Source organism: Xyrauchen texanus, chromosome 29, assembly GCF_025860055.1.
Source record: "Xyrauchen texanus isolate HMW12.3.18 chromosome 29, RBS_HiC_50CHRs, whole genome shotgun sequence".
NCBI classification, from domain to species: Eukaryota; Metazoa; Chordata; class Actinopteri; order Cypriniformes; family Catostomidae; genus Xyrauchen; species Xyrauchen texanus.
The window spans coordinates 8,848,346-8,865,491 of record NC_068304.1 but is presented as its reverse complement, the minus strand read 5'-3'; the positions used below and the strand labels follow the sequence as shown (position 1 = coordinate 8,865,491).

The following is a 17,146-nucleotide window of genomic DNA, read 5'->3' as shown; positions in this document are numbered from 1 at the left end:
TAAATAAATTCCAATCAGTGAACCCAACTTGCATTAATTGACAGTTCGCACTTTGACTTTTACCTGCTGTTCGTGCTCAAGCTCATCAGACAATTTATGAACACTTTGTGTGGGAGCTTTCTATTTTCTCTCACAGGAGTGCAGCTTTTCTGTATCAGAGCCACTGAGGTTTTATTTTGCAAGCCTTATTTCCAAATATTTAATCTATATGCCTCATTTATAATATTCATTACCGATATGCACACTAAGTAGGTTTTAATGCATGCACCAGTCATCTTTTTTGGTTATTCTGGTTAAGGTGATCCCACGATGGTGTTTTATTGCCACGTTAAAAAAAAATATAAAAATAAGATTTCAATAATAAAGTCGTAATATTTTGCGAATAAAGTTGTAGCGTTACGAGATAAATTTTCATATGAGAATGAATTCAAAATTATTACAATAAACTCGTATTATAGTCATAACATTTTGAGAATAAAGTAAAAATTATTATTATTAAGTACAAATATTAGAGGGAAAACAAATCTCAATGTTAGGCTAAACAGAGCATCATTATCACAACGATATAACAGACGCCGAGCCAGCAGCTTTGTTAATCCAAGAGATGGATGTGGAGAATGTATTTAAATCATACTTTAGGATAGGATTTTGCAAACAAGAAATCTTTGGTCTTTTGGCACATCAGCACAGATGTATTAGTATCCGAACACTGCAGTGGATTTGTAGGAAATTGTATTTATTCAGGAGAAAAAACCAGACAGATTCGAGCAGTCCTGCACTGCGTTGTTGAGATCTCCTCTATAAACAATACTATAACTGAGGGAATGTTACCACATACAATATCTTGAAATGGACCTATATAATTCACAGCAGTTCCAATTATTTTTCGTTTCACTTGAGTGCAAGCCTATATCTGGTGCCTCACTTGACAGGCGCCCACATGTTAAAAACGAATCGGTTACTAACGTAACCTCGGTTCTCTCTAGATGAGGGAACGAGTATTGCGTAAGCTAGCTTACGCTACGGGAAAGATTAATCTTTTCTGAGATATTGAAGCCAAAAAATTATCCTTAATTTTGTATCCATTGTCAACGCAGTCGCGGCAGCTGCAGACCTTGAGCGGGCTAGCTAGCGAAGCTCATTGGTTGCTCTGCGGCAACTGCTGCAGCCTATAGACGAGCTTGGGCTAACTCGCATCCAATGAGAGGCATCCGCGCTCACTGCATCAAAGCCCGCCAAAAGGGCGTGACTAGAGTGCATATAAGCGTAGTTCAGTAGGCTGGAACCCAGGTTTTCATTGAATGAAGCGAAAAATCGCTCGTGGGCGCGAGCACGCGGCGATTACGCGATACTCGTTCCCTCATCTAGAGAGAACCGAGGTTACGTTAGTAACCGATTCGTTCTCTTACGAGAGGTTCTCTCGTATTGCGTAAGCTAGCTTACGCTACGGGAACCCTTTGTCAACGCCGTGCGCGCCAAGCATCCACTGCATGAGCCCCAGGAAATTAAGGGGGACCCGGGGGAGCCCTTGTGAGTGGGGAATTAATATTTGGCCGGCAAGAGTGCGGGCCAGTATGTGTGTAGTACATAAGCACATAGACAGAGCGTCGGTGCCGGTCTGTGTGGACTGTGTCCCATTAATGCAGCTCACCAGGGGAGCTGTAATGTATTAAACCGCTAGCAGTTTAGCCTGCAGAGCGGGTACTTCCAGATTGTAAAATCTGACAAAGGTGGAGGGGGAAGCCCAGCCCGCTGCCACACATATGTCGTGAATGGAAATCCCGCTGGACCATGCCCACGAGGAGGCCATGCCTCTAGTGGAGTGAGCCTTAATGCCTAGCGAGCATGGTAGGTCTTTTGACGCCGCACGCGGCAGCAATAGCGTCCACTATCCATCTGGACAGTGTCTGTTTCGAGGCGGCGAGACCTTTGGTGCGCCCTCGAGCGAAACGAAAAGCTGCTCGGAGCTTCTGAAAGATGCGGAGCGCGCAGTATACAATCTCAGTGCTCTGACTGGGCAAAGGAGATTGGCGTCGCGTTGCTATCAGATGCTGGTAGCGCCGACAAGGAAATGATCTGTGCTCTGAAAGGAGTACCGACCACCTTGGGGACGTAGCCGTGTCTAGGCTTTAAAATGACCTTGGAGTCACTTGGTCCAAACTTCGAGACACGCAGCGCTGACAGATAGCGCGTGAAGGTCTCCCACCCGTTTAACTGATGATAGGGCAGTTAGAAAAGCGGTTTTAAGTGAGAGGTGTTTCACATCCACGGATTAAAGTGGTTCGAAAGGGGGCTTTCATAGCTTCGAGAACTATAGAAAGGTCCCAGATAGGAACCGATGGGGGCGCGGAGGGTTCATCCTTCTAGCTCCCTGAGGAAGTGGATGACCAGCTCGTTTTTACCCTGTGACTGGCGTGCAGGGTTTCAGCTGAACGCCGCGACGGCCGCCACGCATACACTTTGAGCGTGGATGGGGATCTGCCCTTATCCATCAGCTCTTGTAAAAACACGAGCAGCGGCGACACCCCACATGTCCGTGGGTCCAGGTCTCTGTCGGTGCACCATTTTGAAAACACAGACCATTTTGGCGCATAGAGTCTTCTCGTGGAGGGGCTCTAGCGTGTATGATGGTGTTTATTACTCCTTCTGGCAAAGCGACGGGTAGTCGTTGATCACCAGCGTGTAGCGCCAACGCTCTGGGTGGGGATGCCAGATCGTTCCGCGAGCTTGCGAGAGGAGATCTGCTCTCACTGGGATGGGCCACGCGCTGTCAGTGACAGCTGCGTAAGCTCCGGGAACCATGTTTGATTCTCCCAGCGGGGCTATGAGGAGCACCGAGTGGCGCGCTTCCCTGATCCTCTGCATTACCTGTGGCAATAGCGAGACGGGAGGGAAGGCGTAAAGCGGGCGGTTGGGCCAGTCCTGGGCCAGCGCATCCTCGCTTCGAGAAAAATATTGGGCAGTGAGAGTTCTCTTCTGGCGCAAAGAGGTCTATCTCTGCTCTGCCGAATATGCGCCATAACGTCTGGACTGTTTGAGCGTGCAGGGACCATTCCCCTGGGGAATATTGTCTCTGGACAGTCTGTCTGGGCCGTCGTTCAGGTGGCCTGGCACGTCGCGTCGCCCTCAGCGGCGCAGGTGGCACTGGGACCAACTCAGTATGCGTTTCGGTCAGATGGAAGAGGTTCCTGGATCTGACACCGCCCTGACGGTTTAGATAGGATACCACAGACCTGTTGTCCGAGCGGACCAGGACGTGGTGACCCTGAGTGATCGGGAGGAAGCGCCGGCGGCGTACTCGACCGCTATCATTTCCAGACAATTTATGTGAAGGAGCTTTTCCTGAACTGACCATAGGCCAAAACCGGAGAGCCCTCGCGAGACCGCGCCCCAACCCGTGTTGGACGCGTCTGTCGAGATGACTTTTCGGCGAGATACAGCTCCCATCATCACTCCCCGCTGATACCACTCGGCCACTGTCCAGGGCTGCAGAGCTGAAATACAGGTCTGAGTCACTCTGATTGGCTGGCGGCCTGTGGCCCAAGCCCGGCGAGGCGCGGGTGTTTAGCCAATGCTGAAGCGGCGCATGCGCAGTAAACCCAGTTGAAGTACTGCTGCGGCTGAGGCCATGTAGCCTAGCACTCTCTGAAACTTCTTCAGAGGTGTGAGGCTGTTCATCTGAAATGACGTGGCTAGTCGCTGCACACGGCGCTGCGCTGTGTAGATAAGCGAGCCGTCATTGCCACTGAGTCTAGTTCTATTCCAAGGAAGGAAATTGTCTGACTGGGCTGTAGTGAGCTCTTGGTCCAATTGACTGCAAGGCCCAAACTGTTCAGATGACTGAGGAGAACTGTCCTGTGAGACAGAAGCTCCGTATGTGATTGTGCCAAAATCAGCCAATCGTCCAAATAGTTCAGAATTCGCAAACCCTGACTCCGCAGGGGTGCGGCGCCAGCGTCCATGCACTTCGTGCAAGTACGGGTGCTAAGGACAGGCCAAACGGAAGGACGGTGTATTGATAAACCTGGCCGTCAAAGGCGAATCTCAAGAATGGCCTGTGACGGGATTTATCTGAATCTGAAAGTATGCATCTTTCAGATCGAGAGAAATAAACCAGTCCCCTGGCGCACATGCACGAGGAGTTTGCTGGTTGTAAGCATTTTGAACGGTCTTTTGCAAGTGCTTTGTTCAAAACCCTGAGATCTAATATCTGAGGCCGCCGTCTTTCTTGGGGACAAGAAAATAACGGCTGTAAAACCCGACTTCGCTCAGGGAGGCGGCACTCTCTCTATGGCCCTTTTGCACAGAAGGTTTGCTATTTCTGAACGAAGCATGCACGCTGCTTCCGTGTTCACAGTAGTTTCGAGCCAGCTCTGAAGCGAGGAGGACGGCGATCGAACTGTAGCAAATAGCCCTGTTTTATTGTGCTTAACACCCATTCGGATATCCCTGGAATATCTTCCCACGCTTTGAAGCGTAATGTTAGAAGGTGAGTGGCCAAATCGCTCTGATTGCGCGACACAGCTGAACAGAATGTGTGAGCGCTTACTGTGCTTATGCTGGACTGCTCGCAGACAGCATGGACAGGCTGTTCTGTGAATGACTTCCGATTGAGGTGAATGGGGAAAGAGTCACGTCTGTTAAGTGATACGCAAGCATAGTCACGGGCACAGGACTTACATACAGAGAAGTGTTTGCTGGCCGTGTGACAGAGCGGGCAGAGAATGGGCGCACGCACGTATTCGTGAGCGCATTTATTGACTCTAACACTCGAGTGGTTCAGTAACCGCTTTTGAGTGTGCTCTGATGGGGACACGGAGCGTGTAATGCTTGTGTGTAGAGGTGAACACTGGATTGTGGGCACATTTTCTACACATAAGGCTGGTCGTGTGACAGAGCGGCCAGAGAATGGAGCGCGCACGGATTCGGTGGGTGCGTTTATTAACCCTAACACTCGAGCGGTTTGTAACCGCTTTATGTGAGTGTGCCGTGATAGGGCCACGGGATGTGTAATGCTTGTGTGTAGGGGTGAACACTGGATTGTGGGCACATTTTCTACACATAAGACATGTTTGCTCTCTGGTATGGACACGGGATGTGTAATGCTTGTGTGTAGGGGTGAACACTGGGTTGTGGGCACATTTTCTACACATATGGCATGCTTGCTCTTTACCAGATTTATTTGGGTCGCCGTGAAAGCGGCGTTTGAGCGCAGGCAAGCGTTAACACCGGCTTGTTGGCTGCTGAATCTACCACTGTAGTAGCCTGAAGGAAGGGGACTGACAGGGGCTGAAGCTTTGACGGTGGTCCGGCCGCAGCGGGACTGATCCGTCGCTTTGTCAACAAAGCTAGGAGGACTTTGGTTGTTCAGGTTTCAGCGCAATTCCAGTCCGAGGCCCGCGGGGGGGCGGCGGTCTGCGTTGGCTGTCTGAGCGCGATCGAGGGCGGCCGCCCTGTCGACGCTGAGAAGTCTGGCTTTGTTGAGCTGGGCGCTGTGAAGAGGCTCGTGCAGGAGGCTCACGTGGGCGGCCTGCAGAGGAGCTAGCGCGACGAGGCAGAAAGAGATTCATGGCTTGTGTGGCTTTTTGGACCTCTGAAAACCGGTCAATGTTACCACTCACCGCGGAGCCGAAGAGACCGGATGGAGAGAGTGGTGCGTTGAGGAACGTAGAGCCCTCTGCTTCTCCCATGTCGGCTAGCGTTAGCCACAGATGTCTCTCGGTCACAGTCAGCGCGGCCATGCACTTCCCTATAGCTTGGGCTGCAGCTTTGGTAGCTGGAGGGCGAGGTCCGTAGCACTCCGTATGTCTGCAACCGCCTCTGGATGCCTGCTTTCCTCATCCCATTCCCGCAGAAGGTCCGCTTGGAGGATCTGTAGGACGGCCATAGAGTGCAGAGCAGATGCAGCTTGGCCGGCGGCAGAATAGGCGCTGCCAACACAGGCGGAAGTTGTTCTGCAGGCCTTAGACGGGAGCACTGGTTTAGACCGCCATCTCGCGGAGGGCGGGCAAAGGTGTGCTGCTACCGCATCCTCGACCGGAGGGATGGAAGCGTAGCCCTTCTCAGTGGCGCCGTCCACCGAAGCAAGAGAGGTGGAGACGTGGGATCGGACCCTGGCCGAGAAAGGCGCGTTCCATGATTTGGAAAGCTCGGCGTGGAGTTCCGGCAGGAAGGGAGCGGCCGGGTAGCGGGTGCTGCGCTGGCGGTGGCTCTGTAGAAAAGCAGCCGTCAAGTCTGTTGGGTGCCTGCTCAAGGGCGGTGACCACTCGAGCCCGAGGCGGTCGACGGCCTGTGTGAGGAGCGTGTTAGTTCCCCTCGACTCGGGCGCGGTCCTGCTGGATTCCTGGGCCGAGGAGGAGGCGTGTGAGCCTGACCACTCCTGCTGTCCGAAGCCATGATGGAACAGCCCTTATCCTCCGCTTCTTCGTCGAGATGGCAGCAGAGCAGCCGCTCGGCAGCAACTGCGGCGTCCGGGTGGGCGGGGAGGGTGAAGGCGATCGCTCGAGGGATGGGCTCCGGCGAGGCAATCGCTTCTACCACTGTTTCCGGCAGCCTTTGAGGCGGCGCTTTTTCTGCACGGCTGAACGGAAGGCGGCGCGGTGGCTTCGGTCCTGAGCGCTGAGTCGAGCCCGCAGGGTCGACATCGGCAGCTCCTCGCAGAGATCGCATCCGCCTGGCGAGGCGAGCTCTGCATGCCCCAGTCCCAGGCAGAGAGCGCAGATGATGTGGCGGTCTCCGGTGCTGAGAGGAGCGGCATGAGGCGCAAGTGGAAAGAGGCATCTTAAAAAAGCGCTCAGTACTCTTTTGTGAAGTTCTTTAAGAACTAGCTTGCCTTTAAAAGGATACATCGCCGGATGGCGTAGCTCGCAGGACGGCTGAAGGTGGCGAAGACAGCCGGCTTCTTCGAGCGCTGTCCACGCTTGCTTGATGCCCCTCGAACGGCGACGCGGCTTCGGTTCAGTGACGCGAAGAGCTTCGCTGAAGAGATGAAAATCAGGGTTCCAGCCTACTGAACTACGCTTATATGCACTCTAGTCACGCCCTTTTGGCGGGCTTTGATGCAGTGAGCGCGGACGCCTCTCATTGGATGCGAGTTCAGCCCAAGCTCGTCTATAGGCTGCAGCAGTTGCCGCAGAGCAACCAATGAGCTCGCTAGCTAGCCCGCTCAAGGTCTGCAGCTGCCGCACTGCGTTGACAATGGATACAAAATTAAGGATAATTTTTTGGCTTCAATATCTGAGAAAAGATGAATCTTTCCCGTAGCGTAAGCTAGAACCTCTCGTAAGAGAACTCATGTACTAATGCACACCTCATTCATGAACAGAGAGCTTGAAAAACTTCCCACAAATTCATCTCGGTTGCATAGCCGAGTTATCTCCCTGGTTAATGATGTTGTATGTAAAGACCCAGATGCTCCACTTTGCTGTTGTCCACCACCTTTCGATTTATTCTGAAAATATTATGACTTTAATCTTACAGTGCTTCGACTTCTCATTTTTAATTTATTCACAAAATATTATGATAAATGAAAATTGTAAATTTAAATTGTTCAATTACTTTGATTTTATTGTTAATTTCTACTTAATGAAACTATTACTAAATCTGTGGCGACTGTGTGCCATCACCAACATTTGGAAACTGGAGGAAACTGTGCTGCGAGACTTTCTCTTTGCTGGTTATTGTGCTTTGAATGCTAGTACAGAGCCAGAAAATCAAGTCAGTATGGACAAGTTTTCATCTGCATGCAACAAATTTGGTCCCATCATTATCATCAAGAAGACTGAGGTCATGCACCAGCCAGCACCCCACGCTCTGTACTCAGAACCGTCCATCACTGTAAATGGACAGTCTTCATGCATAGTACCACTTCATGTAACTGGGCAGTACCCTTTCCCGAGCAGTGGCAGTCAATGCTGACATAAACTGCAGAATTGCTAAAGCCAGCTCTGATTTCTATTTAATAAATAATGTTAATATGAACATACAAAAATATAAGTATTTCATGCTTATTTACAGTGTAAGTTAAAAGATATTTCATATGCCTTCCCATACAGAAATCTTATATATGGCAATTAACAAATATATAATAGTTCATTTTGTTTGGGCATATGTGTAAATAGCCTATTCAAATTAGATGATAATAAACTATGATTTTAGGGAAATGTATGTTTTATATGGGAGAACAGCCATTTTTTGCATTTTGAAAAATATGTTGTTGCATTTATGTGCAAGTAAATTACTTTTTTATATCATATTGTTATGTAGGTGACCTTTTTATATCATATGTGGTGTTAAAACCGATTTCACATTTGTATGCGTTTAACCGGAAATCTTTGTAAATGTCAAATGAAATTGAAATAGTAATTTACATTGGACTTGGTAAAAAAAAAAAAGAACGCTTAGATGGCACTCTGCTTCCTCATTTCAAAAGTCCGCCAAACAGCACTGTTTTGACACTACCCTTCACTAAACTACAATAGCACTTTACATAGTAAATGTGGGGATCTCCTCAACCACCATCAGTGTGCAGCATTCACCTGGATAATGCAACAGCAGCCATTGTGCACTAGTACACCCACCACACACCACACACCACACATGGGTGGAGAGGTGAGAGTAGAGTGATACAGCCAATTGATAGATGGGGATTATTAGGAGGCAATGATTGAGAAGGGCCAATGTGTGAATTTGGCCAGGATATTGGAGTTGGAGTTCCACCTATACTCTTCTACAAGGACTGCCCTGGAATTTTTAAGAGAGTCGGGACTTCCATTTAACATCTTATTCAAAGGATAAGTGCCTTTTTTTTTTTTTTTAAAGTATAGTGTCCCAATCATTAAACTGGAGTTTTAGGACCTACACAGACTGCAGGGTGAGCTCCCCTTGCTGGCCTCTTTAACACCTTTTTCAGCTGTAACTTTAGATTTGCCAAGGAGGTCTCCCATCCAGGTACTGACCAGGCTCAACCTTGCTTAGCTTCAGTGGGTAACCAGATGAAAACTGCAATGTGATATGACTGCTGGCAGTCTCCCTTATCAAATAGTATCAGCATCAAACACAATAGCGCATTAACCCTAAAGCTGAATTGTGTAACTTTTCTGGTGTAAATATCCCATCTTAATATGCAGAGACAACTATATGTAAGCAGTTCACAGGTTATTTGTATTTTTTGAACTGTGAACACTGTGTCTCTGTGGCGCTATGAAAATTACAGGTTTTGTTTATTTATATTTTTTTATTGAGCGACCCATCCAGCTCTGCACAGCAACATTGACTTGTTCAAATGCGTTAGATTGGGGCAGGACTACCTGTTTGTTCGATCAACGGCAAATGGTGGATAAAAAGATGATACATACATTTTTTTGATTTTCTTTCCTATGGGTTATCTTTCAGCTCCTATTGCAAATATAATATACTATATTTTTTAAATAACTTTTTACCGTTGCAAACATTTACACCTGGTTACAGATGAATTTGCTAATCTCACACATGTTTCCCTCTATGAGACAAATTATGCAATTCACAGATTTTAGAGTATGCAGAATGAAGCGGCTTCTGGCAGTTGAGTTAATGTTAATGACTTTGCCTCCAAATTATACACTGCAATTTGGAGCCCAGTTGACGTCAAAAATTCCCACTTGCCAAACACTTAAAGTAAACTGACCTGTTGCTGTTTTTCCACATTTGCATGAAAGGTTTTTAATCTCACCTTTAGTTTATGACATTTCATATGATCATAGACACAGATTTTACATTAAACATCAAGTGCAAGTGCAGAACCAGAATTGCTTATCGTGCAAAAGTAACAAAAGCATCCTCTTAATCAAAGACTGAAATGTATTAATGTTATCATAAACTGCATTGGCCCAACAATATGCCAAATTATTAACACATTATGTTTGATTTACAAAAGTTTTTGAATTTCCATTATTTCATGCTCTCAGCAGCCAATAAATGCATTGTGGTCGGCGCAAACCAAGTTTATCTTCATTACAACTAGATTAATATTTAATTTAATCTGTGCTGTATGGTATTTTCATCAAATACATAGTTTAAAAAATACGTTTATGGTTAAACGGGGATGAGCTCTATGTTGGCATCACCTTAGATTGACTGGTTTCTACCATGATTTTGCGCTGAGATTTATTTGATGCTCAGCCACGCTCAGATATTGGAAGCATTATGTCCTCCCATTTTAGGTCATGACCCTTTGAGAACCAATGCTTTAATACATGTAAATGGACTAGGTCATGTAGTTTGATGGAATTTATATCTTAGTATAAACGTTTTTAAACTTTTTTATAAACATCTGAGACAAAGCACTGGTACCCCCAGGGATGTGTGCTCTCCCCACTACACTTCTCTCTGTATACAAATGACTGCACAGCCAAGGACCCCTCTGTCAAGCTCCTGAAGTTTGCAGACGACAGTACTGTCATTGACGATGAGTCTGTATACAGAAGGGAGGTTGAACGGCTATATATATAGTCCTATTATGTATTTCTATACATTAATTCAATATTCACCTTTTATTCTATTTATTATTATTATTAACTTGTCTTGTTGTATAGTTTATGCACTGTAAGCTTCATAATAGGGTTGCATACTGATTTTGATTCTGAAATTGCACAGTTTGGAAGGCAGAGAATAGGGTTGCCAAATTAATTTGAAAATAATTCGGTTGTTTTCTGTGAATAAGTCTCTAAAACAGGGCAAGACAACACAACTACAGTTCATGCCAATATTCTCCTCACGTGAAAACTAAAGTCATATCGATATATACACATAATGTATTGAAAAGTTGAAAAAAATAAATTGGAGTGCTTACCTCTTGCAATACCTTGGTAAATGGTCATTTTCAGGGTTGGTGTTCATTCGTTGGCGGGCAGAAGTTTGTTTGGCTGGAGTGCTGTGATGATGAGTGGACATTGGTTTTCTGCTGTCTTCATGAATTCTCCGTCTCGGACTGATGTGCGCAAGAGCGCACCGCGAGTCGCTCTCTCCAGGTCTAGATGGCAACATGCATGTACAGTAGGCTATAGTCTATAGTATGAAGATTACTATAGTCAGCAAAATACTATCAAAATAGTATTAGATGATTTCTTGTACATTGTGTGAATTCGGCTCTCGGGTTGATCAGAAAAAGTACACGCGCATTCCGTGAAGCTTATTGACAGTGTCCATAATCTTGAATGGGCAAAGACGTCATCATGAGACATTGTAAATAACCCGCGGACATGACGCCATACATTCATTGCGCCGAACCAAGGGAAATGCGGTTGTTAGCCTACTAGATGGAGTCACAGTAAGTATTATATTGAATCTGGGCGGGGTAAAGCATTTTCCAAAATATAGCTCTGTGTTAAATATTTTGTAGACTATAATATTTTAAAAACAACTCATCAAACAGCAAAATGGAAAAGGTAGCATACAATAGGTTAATTTAAAAATCTACCTAAATTGTTATATAATTAAGCCTTGCTTTAATTTATAGGCTACTTGTGTGAATTTATTGTTTTCAACATTTAGCTAGGTTATTGCTTAAAATTGCTCAAATATGATACCAATACAAACAATCATAACATAATTCCACCAAATTGAATTGAGAAATCTTGAAAAGAATTTAGCCTAATTAATAAAAAGGTTTAGTTCACCCAAAATGAAAATTCTCTCGTGATTTACTCACCCTCTTGCCATACCAAATGTGTATGACTTTCTTTCTCCTGCAGAACACAAATTAAAATATTTAGAAGAATATTTCAGCTTTGTAGGTCCATACAGTGAATGGGGGCCAAAATGTTGAAGCTCCAAAATCCACATAAAGGGAGCATAAAAGTAATCCATACATCTCCAGTTGTTAAATCTCCAAAAACAGAAGGAGAAAGTGAAGGACTTCATCTGTTTCTCACCCACACCTATCACTTCTGAAGACATGGATTTAACTTCAGAATACTGGCACCCATTCACTTGCATTGAATGGAGATACAGGCTGAGATGCTCTTTTCTAAATCTCCATTTGAGTGCAGCAGATGAAAGTTATACTCATCTGGGATGGCATGAGGGTGAGTATATGATGAGAGAATTTTCATTTTTGGGTTAACTATTCCTTTAAATGTATTCTTTATGTCATTTATTTAAGATTACCAAATTACATTTTATGGAATTTTGTTGTTTAAGGAAAATTGAAATTCATAACAAAATTCAAAATAGGCTAAAATAGCCTATATATTTTTGAGTGTATAGGAATTTTAGTTTGGAGGATACAAATAAAAATCCTAATTTAAAACTCAACTAGAAAGAAAGAAAGTATATTTGTAGGAATGGTGAAAAACATAAAAATTATTCTAAGTAAAAATCAACTAAAATAGTGTGGTGCAAAAATAATTCATAAATTAGCGTGTTTTTGTTTCACATCAGTCGATGCATTCTTACGATCAAGACATCCAGCCAGGGGCCTGTCTATCAACATCTCCATTGAGAGACCGATCTGCGTATCTGCAGACCAGCCTATCTCAGCCATTTTGTTTATTCGCCTCTTCGCCATGGCGGAGATGGAAGACGGCGACGAGCCGGGTTTAGTGCACACACACAGCGGTTCGTCTGGATCCAAATCAGGGGGAGACAAGATGTTCTCCCTGAAGAAGTGGAATGCAGTGGCCATGTGGAGCTGGGATGTGGAGTGTGACACCTGCGCTATTTGTCGGGTTCAAGTTATGGGTGAGTGTTTCTCTAGCTAACAGTTAGCTGTGATAGCATTTCAATGTATGTCTGTTCATACATTTGTGCCTGTTTCTTTCCATACATGACTGTAACAGGTAACACTAACATATTTCGCATGGCACAAACTACTGAGTCATTTCTAGAGTAGTAACGCTGTTAAAAGCGTTGTGTGAGAGAGTTTGAGACATGACAGTCAGACAGTATCTCAAAACGAACTCAGCTGCCTACCTAGACAGCGTTTTGGCGTCATAAGCGTCCACAAAAACGCTGAATGGAACGCATCGATGGTCAAAAATACTGAAATGGATGCACCTAAATGCTCAATGTCTCTAAATCTTACAATGTAAAAATAAATAAAAATCAATCGAACGTTCGATTTTGCTTATGATGCCCATTGAATCGAACGTAATTACGGTGCTGAAAACTCCTGAATCGAACGTTCGAACTTGCCTAGATTTCCCATTAAGCATAAATCGAACGTATTTAAAATGAACAAAAACGCTGATTCGAATGTGTCTGTGATGTTCAAAAATGTTGAATCGGAACTTTAAATCCACAAACTGTGCCCTAAAAACGCTGAATGCACTTAATGTTTCTGAATCGAACGTTCAAACGCATTTATGATGACCAAATATGCTGAACTAGACATGCAAATGTGCCAATAATGCCTGAAAATGCTGAATCGAATGTTTCTGTGATGTTCGAAAATGCTTAATCTTACATTCTAATCCACATATGATGGCCTAAAAACGTTGAATCTAAAGTTCACACGCATTTTATTGGCCTACTCTGTTTCTGAGTCAATCCTTCAAACTGTTTAATGATGAACCTAATGTACTTAAGATGCTCATAAATTTCGAATGTTCTGATGGACGCATGATGCTCCATTATGCTTAACCCTTATGCACTGTTCATCATTAAATCACGTCCCAGTTGTTCCAGGTCAAAAGTGACCTGAAACAATAATCATGTAATTTTTTTTAATTGTTTTGAAATGTATTGGCATTTAGATATATTTTTAAACATTGTCAAATACCACTTTTGTCAAAGTTTAGCATTTTGTTTTAGGTTATTTTTGTCCGTTTTGCATACCTGAAATTAGTAGAATAACAAGTAATAACCTAATTTATTCTTGGTTGGAACAAGAGCTGTGTTCCAAATGACACACTACACTATGCACTTACAAAATTGACTATGCACTCAGACATGTAGTGTATTAATTTTCAAAGTGAGTTATTGTCCCATATGGAACACTTAACGTTTTGTTACTACACAGAAGTATTCGCCGTTTAACAGCTGAACAGCTGGTTTGAAACAGCGGTAGTGATGTTTCAAACCCAAGTATTGTGTTGCTGCTAGCATTAGCATGCTATCCACCGTCAGTTCAACACTTATATCTCAGTATTATACATATTCACGCAGCATCTCGCAATACTTACACTTCGAAATGACGTAACATGGTGCAGAAGCAAGCGATTTGGGATGCACCTGAGGTGTGTGTGTGTGTCCATCTCAAGTGGTCCAATACAGGTTGTTTGACCATTTAAAAAATTTCTTTTTGGTGATTATCTCTATGTATTGGTATTGCAAAACCACCATTTATATATATATATATATATATATATATATATATATATATATCTTTTTTAGACTTAGAACTTAAGTCCTACTGTAATGCTCAAGATCACTCAAAGTTCCACGTTAATGTCAATTTATAATGGCAAGGGTTGGAGTCCAAGTCTTTCATTTTTGTTATTTGTTATGCATATATTACATCTTTTCATTTTGCAAAATGCATGAATAAAGTAGGTAAACAGCTGTATAACCAAAATGTGTTGTGTTGCCATGACACAAAGATGGCCGTCGTGGTTTAACCAAGTAAAATAATAATAATTAAAAAAACTGATGGTTTTGCAATACCAATACATAGAGGTAATCACTCCAACAAAAAAAAAAGGTAAATTAGATTAAAAATGGTCAAGCAACCAACTTGACAATTATTGGACCTCTTGAGATAGACTGACCCATGCTTCTATGTGTTAAGCATTGTAGATGTTATGGTCTCACCAATTCATTGTGTGTGTGTGTGTGTGTGTGTGTGTGTTCTGCAATGTGACTGATGTATTGATTTTGTTTATTTTACAAATAAAAAAAACAAAAGCGTTTTATAGGATGATCAGTTCAGGTTTGTGTGTGTGTGTGTGTGTGTGTGTGTGTGTGTGTGTGTGTGTGTGTGTGTGTGTGTGTGTGTGTGTGTTTTCTGCTCTTGATATTTGGTAGTCTTACCCCTACATGTCTGTGTGTGTTTTTGTGCTGTTTATTAGATTTTATATGATTAGATAATGAAAATGGTGTTTCCCATTAATTTCATATGGCAAAAAAATTCTACCACTTAGACTGATCGAATCAACTCTAATTGCTTTGTGTGTTCAGATATCAAATGGAAAGGCACCAAGTCTCATAACCATCAGATAAAGGAAACCAGTTTAATTGAAAAAACAAAATAGATTTTGGGCAAAAATGACAGAACAGTGCATGAGGGTTAATTGCATGCTCAAACTCGCTCAGGATGCCCATAAAATGCCAAAGCAAATATTCAATTGCATCTATGATGCCCAAAAATGCAGAATATTTACGTAATTATGATGCTCTAAAACATTGAATCGAACATATTAACGCATGTGTGATGCCTCAAATGACAAATCAAGCATTCAAATGCTTTATGATGCCCAAAGTTGCTGAATCAGACATTCAAGTGTGCCAGTAATGTCCAAAAATGCTGAATCGAACATGTGTGTTGTTAATAAATGCTGAGTCAAATGTTTAAATGCATCTTTGATGCCCAAAAAGGCTTAACGGAATGTTCAAATTCACCTGTGCTGCCCTAAATATGCAGAATCAAACGGGCCTGTGATGCTCAAAAATGCTACAATGTTTTAACAAAATCCAGATTTGACTTTATTCCTGAATTATATGCATCACATGTATTTGTAAATGTATTTCAGATGCATGTTTGAGATGCCAGGCTGAAAACAAGCAAGAGGACTGCGTTGGTAAGTAAACTATAACACCAGTGCAAGGACACTGATTACCTGCCTAATAAATCAATTACAGTAAGCCCCTGAAAGCAGGTGGCAGCACTGAATGTTGCCAATGCAAGGTACCCTTCACTAATAACTACTTTAGTTTCTCTTCATCCATTTGCCATATCTTAATCACCATCATTTGTAATATAGTAACAAATGAAAGTAACATAAATAGTCATTTAGCAGACGTTTTAAACCAAAGCCACTTACTTTGCACTTATTAGGGACAGTCCCACTGAAGCAACCTTTGGTTAATTACTTTTCCCAAGGGGGCAATTCATAACATTCATAGCATAACATGCCTGTCCACCATTATTGTCTCTTATTCTTGGTCTTTCTTTCTCTCTCTTTCAGTGGTGTGGGGAGAGTGCAACCACTCCTTCCATAACTGCTGCATGTCCCTCTGGGTGAAGCAGAACAATCGATGCCCTCTGTGCCAACAGGACTGGGTGGTGCAGAGGATCGGCAAGTGAGAATTTAAGCCTCGTATCCACCCCTCCTCCATCCACATTGACACTACTCCGCTTAGGGAGGCAGAACTGAATACAAGAGCATCGTTCCAGGAACTGAATATAAGAACAATATTCCAGTCACTGAATATGTAGTAAAATCTGTGTGCAAGCATTTGACTGTCAGAGGGAAACAATGAATGTACACAGAAATACAGGTGACACTGGGTTTTGTTTTTTAAGAGCTTTACCCCTCTGTCAGCATTAGCAAGAGGCAACCCGAAGAGTTCCAGGGAAATGGCAGATTCGCTTGGATGTTTGTGGCATCATGTGTGATGTGTCTGAAGAAGTAATATGTATGTGTGTTAGAAATAAAAATGAAAAACTCAATGTGTTGTGTTTACCTGTTAAAAACTAGATATTAAGAGAACATAATAGATATTTGTTGCCATGTTTTACAGGGCTGCCACACTTTATGAACTATGGATTTCCATTATCTTTTCAGACGTCTGTGGGCCTATTTACAATTATTCACTTCATGCATCTTGATCGATATGATGTATGCTGTACTATTGGGCAGTCGCATTCCATTTGCATGAGGCAAAATATACCAGTCTCCGTAAAACAGATCTAAATCCAATCTAGCCTGTACTATTTCTTTTTATATGCAAATATAACCAAGTTCATTTTCGTGGTGAAGCTAATATTTTATAGATTAAATTGTTTCTGCAAGCTTGAGACAGTTTCTGTTGAAAGCTGTTTGCATATTTGTCACTACTGTTTGAGTTTCGCTGTATCCTGCGTCTATGTGTCTCATTTATGATTGTGGGGGTCCTAAAATTCCAAATGATTAAATAGATTTGGGAGGAGTGAAGTTTACTATGTGGCCTG

At 43.4% G+C, this 17,146-nt stretch overlaps 1 protein-coding gene across 1 annotated transcript; it reads left to right on the top strand.

The window, feature by feature from the left end:
- Window positions 1-12,519: 12,519 nt before the first annotated feature.
- Window positions 12,520-16,673, top strand: rnf7 (ring finger protein 7). The gene is made up of 3 exons (XM_052097528.1): window positions 12,520-12,717; window positions 15,726-15,773; window positions 16,161-16,673. The coding sequence occupies exons 1-3, from the start codon at window positions 12,543-12,545 to the stop codon at window positions 16,277-16,279; spliced, it is 342 nt and encodes a 113-aa protein (XP_051953488.1). The 5' UTR covers window positions 12,520-12,542; the 3' UTR covers window positions 16,280-16,673.
- Window positions 16,674-17,146: the final 473 nt, after the last annotated feature.